Source organism: Acanthisitta chloris, unplaced genomic scaffold (assembly GCF_000695815.1).
Source record: "Acanthisitta chloris isolate BGI_N310 unplaced genomic scaffold, ASM69581v1 scaffold15846, whole genome shotgun sequence".
In the NCBI taxonomy this organism is placed as follows: domain Eukaryota; kingdom Metazoa; phylum Chordata; class Aves; order Passeriformes; family Acanthisittidae; genus Acanthisitta; species Acanthisitta chloris.
The window spans coordinates 1-8,602 of NW_008676620.1; the positions used below are offsets into that span (position 1 = coordinate 1).

Below are 8,602 nucleotides of genomic sequence, written 5' to 3' on the forward strand. Positions count from 1 at the left end.
GGCCAGTGCTACTCTAAAAAGTGTTTCAGGTCACCTTAGTGAGAAAGGTGGTGTAAGTCTCTACGTTCTAGCATCCATATTCTAATTAATTTTATTTAGAGTGAGAGAAAAGAAAAGAAACTTTTTGACGTTGCAACCCTTAACAACAGGACATTTATCTGGAAGTACTTCTGCTAGTGGCAGTGGTTGTCTAAAGTGCTGTGGGTGAATTGAAATCAAATCAGTGTGTTACATTGCATTTCCCTGAGCAAGCAGAACTCTTCAGGTTTACTGTGCATTGTTCTACTGTATTTGAATGGAGAACACTAGGCAGTTCAACAAAGTTCATGACTGTTACATTTGATGTCTATTAACAGCATTTACCTGAATCTGTAATAACAAGTTACATATATGTTACCATACCTAGGAAGAATTTTACCTCTGATTGATTGCAGCTATGTGACTCTGGTTTCTATGCACCACCACACAACTAGGTGCAGATTGTGTGTTAGTGTCAGAATTAAATTCACACTTTCACCATTTAGAATTGGATGCCTTAAGAGTGTCTTTTACCTCTTAGAGTTATTTGATTCAAACAGTGAACCATGTGCTGGTTGGGTCTTCGAAAACTGCAAAAGGAAGTGATCTGTTTCTGAGAAACATTTGTTTGGTAAAGCAAAGATCCAACCAGTGGTACTCCTTGGGTTCTTTTGCTCTGTTTCTTTGTAACAAGAGCATGTGGACTAACCCTTTATGGAAGATACACTTCAATAATTTCAAGGATGTGGGGTGAGCAGGGTGGATAAGGAATTTTCCTGTCTCGGGGAGTAAGATTCATAGGTGATTTTCATACAAAGTGCATATATCCTGTTATTGGTATTCTCTTATGCTAATTGTACTTCACAATTGCAGTTTCAGTTTGTGGCCTGTCTCCAGAAAACATAAATATTATGAAGGATATATATGTAATTTTTGTCCCTGCCTAATACTTTGATAGTGCTGCCTACAGCATGCTTTGGATATGTCTTCTTTTTTATTAACACAGTTGACTGAGAGTTACTGTGCATCTGGGTCTTGATCAGTTCTGGATAAGTGTTATTTCTGTCACTGAAATATAATTGAATTTTGGTGCATGAATTTTGAATATTAAATTGAAAGTATTTTACTTAGAAGATAGCCTCTAACAGGCCTGGAATATCAGCATTTGAAAAGATGAAATTCTGTAATTTCTTTGTTTATCAAAACATCTTGCACAGTGAATAGAATAAAGGACAGTTAATTACCAAGGGGTTTATTTAGTTTTTTTAATTACTGATTTAGTGATATGGTATCCTCTTGGGCTTTTTTGCTCATACTATAATTTGTTTAGGGAATCAGAGTCATGTATTCCTGCTTTGGAGAGCTTGAGATTCTGTTGTGCTTGGAACTTGGTGAGTGCCTGTAGGAAGGACTGTCCAAGCCCCTGTTCATGTGATGGTCCAGTACAAAGTAGTCAGAAAGGGAAGATGATCTGTCACACAACCTTGTGGTGTACAAATGACACCTCTGAGAGGGGTCTCAGAACTTCTGCAGGTTTGTGTACATGCTCAATACGGTTCAGATCCAAGGAGAGGTGCAAAATTGTAGGCTGGACAGGGCTGCTGCTCAGAGAGATATTGATGGGATGGAGAAATGGGCAGACAGAAACCTCAAAAATTCCAGCAAAGGCAACAAAAAATCCCTGTGCCTAGAACAGGCTGTGGAAAGACTTGATGGAGAGCAGCCTTGCAAAAAAGGACCTGTGTGTTGTGTACCACGTGCTGAATATGGGTCTGAGCCTGCTGAAGTAACTTCACCTCTATTCAGTACCAGTGAGACTAGCAAGGCAGTTATGGGGCTGGAGCACATGATATTCCAGGAGAAATGGATTTGTTCAGCCTTAAGAGAAGGTGAAGGAAGGAGAGTTTTTACTGTTGTGGGTGGAAGCTGTAGAGCCAGGCTGCTCTTGGAGGTGCATGACAGGGGTGAGGGGCAATGGACGCAAGCTGGTTTAGCGACAGGGAAAGTCTTTTTGGTAGTGGTTTTGTTTTGTTTGTTTGCTTCTAACCTGGAGAATAGTCAAACACTGAACTAGGGACCTAGTGAGTGTGTGAAGCATCCATCCATGGAGATGTTAAAATTTGACTGGACAAGGGCCTGTGCAATCCCATCTAATTCAGCTTGTGCTGGATGGCATGTGAAAATCCCTCCCAACATAAACTATACTGTTATTCTGTGATTACTCAAACAACAGCATTATTACTTCAGAAATTAACTGTTAAAGTTATGCTTAGGAGAACAATGAGCCAAATAAAGTATGCAAGGTTTCCTCAAAATTGCAGCAGCAACCAACAAAAACTTGTAATGTTAATTTTACTTATCAGATTATATGAGCTTAAAAGTAAAACCTTGCATATATTCTTATTGGTTATTTATGACTAGAATTCTCATTACAAAAGCTGCTATACTGTTTGAAAGAACATTAAGCAGGAGAGCTGATGAGAATGCAAGCTGTTCTTGTATTTCTTTCTTAGTTTCTCACACTTTCTGTGCAGTGAAACTTAGGCAGCAATGTCTTTAAGAGATTTGTAAACATTTGTAAACATTATCAGTTAGTTTACTGTCTGGGAATTTTTAAGGAGAATAAAATGACTATCCAGAGCCCTGCATGCAGCTAAGTCTTTGAATTTGAAACTTGCTTGTTCAGATCACCTACTCAAGACACGTGGCCATTGGTTACATGAACTCTGCTTTCACAGTGGTCCAGTTTATAAGTCATCTAAATTGTCAGTTTTGACTCTTATCAATCTCTAGATGTCATTAAAGGTCCAAGTTATGATCAGTTCAGCTTAGTGTGCTGTATTACTTCTAAGATGGAATGGGCTCTGGGTTTCTGTGAGTTTACGTAGTGCAATAAGTTTGAAAAATTTGTGTCATCGCTGCTTCAGGATGATTCAGTGCTAAAGAAAAGCATGACATGGCTACTAAATACCTTTAAGGAACCAGTTTTTAATTAATTCTAGCTCATAAACTCATGAATTAGTGTTTAAGCTGTCAGGAAATTAAGTGTGTGTTCAAAGAGGAGGTACTGCAGTTTGGAGTATGATGCTTTTTATCTTTTGCTCGTTAAAAAAAAAGTCAGTTCTCAGCTCTTCTGAGTTCAATTGTGATACATGAGTGGCTCTTTCAAAAGTTAGGGACTGTAGTGACCAGGGTATAATAGAGGAACCAATGTAATTTTTGTCATCTTGCATTCAAACTACTGCTTTTAGAATGGTGAAAAGGTAAATCAACACAAAAGAATTAAAGTTCTTTTTACATCCTGGAAAATGTGAAGTCATCCAACTACTGCATGTTTACTTGGAGGTTTGTACAAAGGACTGTTATTAAGTGCCTTGGGTCAGAAGGGCACTTATAAGACCACTTGATAGTATGTAATTTGAAATGTGATGATTTAGCAATGGCTGCAAAGTCAGTTGATGAAATTATTTCCTTCTGAGGTTCTGAAAAAGGAAAAGGTGTGTCAGTGAAACCTTAAAGACTGACTTCCCCTAACTTGGTTTACTCTCAGTAAGCAATTTTCTGCAGTTTTCAGTTTCTTTGTTGGGTGGGATAAATGAAGGGGAAAAGTGTTCTGTTAGCATTCTGTTCTTCAGAAATATACAACATTGTTTTGTCTGCTGCTGCGTTGGAAAAGGTGGGAACTATTTTCCTGCTTGTGCCAGAAGTGGTTCCACTTCCTTTCTGGGAGCTACTTACCACTTGGATCCTTTGAAGCTGGGGGAGATTTGTACATATCCTCTCTGCAGCCTACTGGTGCGGGCTGGGACTGAGCACTGAGCAGTTCAAAGACTCAGTGCCGTCGTGTGGCATCTGCCTTCGAGTTCTGTCTGCCTGCAGGAATCACAGGTGTCAGAAAAACTTCGACAGTCTCCCTCTGCATTTTCACACCACAGTCAGATGTGAGAACACTAATATCTAATTTCACTGTTAATAATACACTTGTGTGAAAAATAGGAAGATTTTTTAACCTGTTCCATTCTACTGTGCCTTATCTGTACCAGAAGGATTATGCTAGTTTAAGTATTTTAAATTAGTTTAGGTACTGGAAGGAGAAATCCAGGGAAAGCCTTGTGATGCAGTTGCTGACATAGTGCAGGTACTTGGATACAGACGAGTTAGCACATGTCTTTTTACTGACACTTCTGACAAAACTTTCTCCTATGTCCGCAAATCAACTGTGTCTCTGTTGATTTTGGGTTGTTTTTTTTTTAAGAAAGGAGAATACAGAAAGAAAACCTCATTGAAATAACTTCTGTTTACACAGTATTAAAAGAACAAAATTATCTTATCTTTTCTTTCCCATTGTGTACATTCAGCATAATGGAATCCCTTTATATTCCCCATATGCTTTGTAGATAAATGCTGCTGTGTACAATACTACATGTCTTTCTTTTAGGGGAGTGAAACTCAGAAGGTATGTTTTGTGCAATTCAGGCTGCTCATGTACCTACTGGTCCTGCAAATATTTCAGTAACCCGTTTAAATCCCTGGTGAGGTGGTGCCGTAGTCATTTTCTGTAGGGGACATAGGCAATTTGGAGTGCAAATCTTCATTCAGGAGCTCTTAATCTTTTCAGAAAATGGACTTCCAAAATTAGTTTTATTCTGGTGTCTTTTCAGGACATGTTTTGCAATTTTTAAGATGGTTCTGAATGTGAATTGGCAAATCTTGAACTCTCAGCACTCAAAGGGTTTTTTTTCAAACCTTTTCATGTATCATTATGCTGCAAAACATGTTTGCCTTTGCCTTAATTATTTAGCTGGGGTTTTATTTTGCTAGTGTTGAGTTTTATCTGTGAAAAATGATCCATGAAGCTTGCAAATAAGTGGAAATAATACATTTAAATGCAAATACAGTATCCAGATTTTAAGTATCAATACTGTTCAAATGTGGTTTTAGAAGATATATGATTATTGGAAAGACTGATTTACCTTATTTTGCTTTCTTCTAAAAAGCAATTCAAGATTACTTCATATTTGTAAGCCTGTAACTCTTTGGTTTTTAGGGGTTTCTACCGTGGTGAAGGTATATTGGACGAGTGTTGACTTGAAAGCTGCTTTTAGGATGTCTGAAGATGAGGAAAAAGTTAAACTCCGTCGAATTGAACCTGCAATTCAGAAATTCATTAAAGTGGCAATTCCAACAGATTTGGAAAGGTTAAGAAAACACCAAAGAAATATTGAGAAGGTTAGTGTTCACTTTTTACTAATGTAGTTCTGTTTACAGTATAGAAGCAATCATGCTGGAAGATTATACAGAGATTCCGATGAAAAGTTGATTACAAAATGCTTTAATTCAGGTTCGGCTAAGGATGAAACTTCTGTCTGGTAATTCAGTGTGCATAAAGGCTTTTATGTTTGCAGCAAACATCAGTCTGCAGAGTGAGAAACATTGCTGTTTGTTTTAGAAAGTTATTGTAAGAATAGCAGTCTAATATTCTTGCTTTATTTTGACGTCACGGTGGTATGCTCCCAACTGTTCTGAGTAACCTACTGTTTATACCTGTATTTTTTGATATGTATTTTATACTGAGTTGAAATAGAGATATTGAATTATTTAAGTAAATTAAAAAAGCTTTGTATCAAAATCATAGCATGTTTTTATGCTTCGTGTTGATGTTAGCTCACGCTTGACAGTGAAACTGAATATGTTTCCAAAACCTTAAGTTCTTGCATACACTGTGTCAATACCTGTAGTGGTAGAATAAACAGGCCCAGGACAGTTGTCTGGCATGAAATGGCCTTTGTCCACGTTATTAAATCCTCACACTCTGCAGAACAGGATGGCTGCATCCACATTGCTAATGGGGATTGGCCTCTGCTCTGTGCTTATAACTCCTTAGCTGCTCTTAGGAACTCTTTGTGTGAGAGAGTCATGGCCATGGATGGTTCACAAAATTTAACAGCACAGATTTTCACATTCCAGATTTGGAACAGTCTCAGACTCTGTTTATTAGTATAGATATAGCCTGTGGAAACAGAGACACTGGTTTGTTGAGGAAGGTGGTAAGAGATTTGCTAAAACAGGTGACACCAATAAAATAAGAGTGAGTGACTCAGAAGGACACTCAGAGTCATGACACCAGCATTGTGCTGGAAGTTTTAAAATGACCATACAAGACATATTTGCTTAGAAATGTTCATATTTACCATCACAGAAAAGCCAGTGCCAGTGAATGTCTGTAGCTCTGCACAAAAATAATACATCGTGTTCATTTGACTAGGCTTATTCACAAGGCATAAAATCAAGTATATATGTAAATCTGGATGGTGTAGGACAACCATCTACATTTTTTAACACCCTGAGAAGGAATGAAAAAATCGGAAGAAAATAGTTGAACATGATTTTGATTTCCTGAAAGGTATGTGCTGAAGGGTGTATATAATACATTGTTGAAACTGTTTTTCATTTTGCTGCTGTCATTTGTTTGCAACTTTTACCATAACTTTACGTAACTTTACCAGATGGGTAACCTTTCAGATGAAATTTTCCATGCCAGTTTTCTGCCTCAAACAGTTTGGAGATGGGAGAGGAGGGAAAATAAATCCATATATTTGTTTCTGAGAACATAGTTAGGAAATAAAGTGTTATTCAAGTGACAGTAATTTCTTTTAATAAGAAATGCCTAATGTAAGGGATAGTAAGTGACTGATAACTTAGTGATAATATATTTTCAAGGCAGTGAAATGTTGGAACACTTGAGGTATTTTTGTGGAGTGGTTTTTGTCTGGATTGTACATATTGTTGTGCCTCTAAAATTCTTCCTTTTTTTGGCCAAGGGTTATAATTCTGAAAAAAAGGGTCGTTTGCAGGTGTTCAGTAGATACTGTTTGAAGTTCATCAGGTGAAGATTGCTAAAGATTTACCTGACACTAAGGCATGTTCCTGAGCTTAGAAAATAGCAAAACTCATTCCTGGAGTAGTTAATTTGTTTGTTCCTGAATCTGAGGATAAAAAGAGGGAGATGATATTTCTGTGTTCCCACTCATTCTCTTACTTTGCCTTACTTATGTGCAAGAGGAAAGGATTGGGTGGAGAGAGCTTGTGAAGTACCTCAGGTGGGAGGTGAAAGTGCAAAACTGGTGGCTGACCATGGGATAGAGGAAGACCTGAGCTGCTGTGACTAATGACGACAGATAATCATTTGACTCTTTCCTGTTAAGGGTGTAATAAGGATACTATAAGGATATGAACTGCAGTGTTCACAAACTGAGAAGTGCATTACTCTAATATTTGCCTGAAGCAATAACGTCTGCATGAGATGACCCATGTTTCAGTCACAGCATGTTGTTTACTCTCTGTTATTCCATATTTGTATAATTTGTTACGTTACCTAGATGCCAGCTGATTTAGCATATATTTTTGGCCTTGGAATCAGACCATTTTAGCAGTGTCAAGGGACAGCTTTCTGTTCTCCAGCTTCTCCCACAGAGAACAGTTAATCCATTTCCTTCACACTGCAGCCAGAACACAGAGGGGTGAGATTAGCTTGCTCTTGAGTGAGATGATGGGGAAGAAAGGAGTCTTGACTGTTCAGCTGCCCTGGAGAGGTGTACAGCCTCCAGGGATCAGAGCCTGTGTCTCTCAGTGTGCATGGCCTGCATCTAGCAGTGGCCACAGAGCAACTAGAGCAACTAGCATTAAGGGCAACTAGTAAAGAATAATGCAGAGTAGGACAGGGTTCAGAGGTGCCTAGAGGGGAGCATTATATTCACAGCATTTCTGTGCAAGCTGTTTCATTCAAATAGATACATTCTTGGTACCTGGCTTGTTCCCTTCTTTCTCTAACCAGAAGTTGCACACATGCTCTTGGAGCAACATGCATTTGCCATGATCTGCCAAAAGGGATTTTTCAGTTGCAGAGAGGTAGTTTTTGGTCTACAGTTGGCTTATGTTAAAATTATATTATAAACTATAATCTTCAGGGCAGCACTTGTATCAACACCGAGAGCATCAATTAATGTGGAGCAGTGAAGCTTAGTATTCTTCAGAGCCTTGAGGAAGTAATCCAGAAATGAAGGGGATGCAGTTAATAAATACCTGTAAAAGGATGGCATGAAGGCTGCAGCCCTGCCTGAGAGAAACAAGCAGGTAGACCCTGGAAAAAGGTAGTAATCTGTTGATGGAAGAGGGGAGCTGGCCTGCCATTACAGAATGGGGAGTGACTAGCAGGGCACATTGGCAGTGCACAAATGTTCCTGCTGTGCTTTGAAGGTGAAGATAAGCTCTTGATGTGTATAAGGTCCTAACAGGAGAGAGATGATATGGGGGATGAGCGTAGCTGTTGCGCTACTTTTGGAAGAGTATTACTTTGTACAGCTGAAGAGATTCTTGACTAAGTATTGTCATTATATGTAAAGCCTTCCTCATTTAGGATATACAAACACTTTATCAAGAAGCTTCAAAATGCATTGGGTGCTGCAATGAGAAACAGACGTGATCAGTTATTACCTTGTGTAGCACTTAGTGTGGGAGATATCTTGGGAACTGCTGTGTTTTGTAGAACCTGGTCAGTGAGGAGGGGTAGCCAGTTACTGGTTGA

General features: G+C 38.6%; 1 protein-coding gene across 1 annotated transcript in view; it reads left to right on the forward strand.

Annotated features, from left to right (window-relative positions):
• The first annotated feature begins 5,124 nt into the window (after positions 1-5,124).
• STX17 (syntaxin 17) overlaps positions 5,125-8,602 on the forward strand; it is a 24,061-nt gene continuing 20,583 nt past the window's right edge. Inside the window, exon 1 of the mRNA XM_009076213.1 lies at positions 5,125-5,247. Coding sequence (XP_009074461.1) covers positions 5,125-5,247 — 123 coding nt within the window. The remainder of the gene's footprint in view (positions 5,248-8,602) is intronic.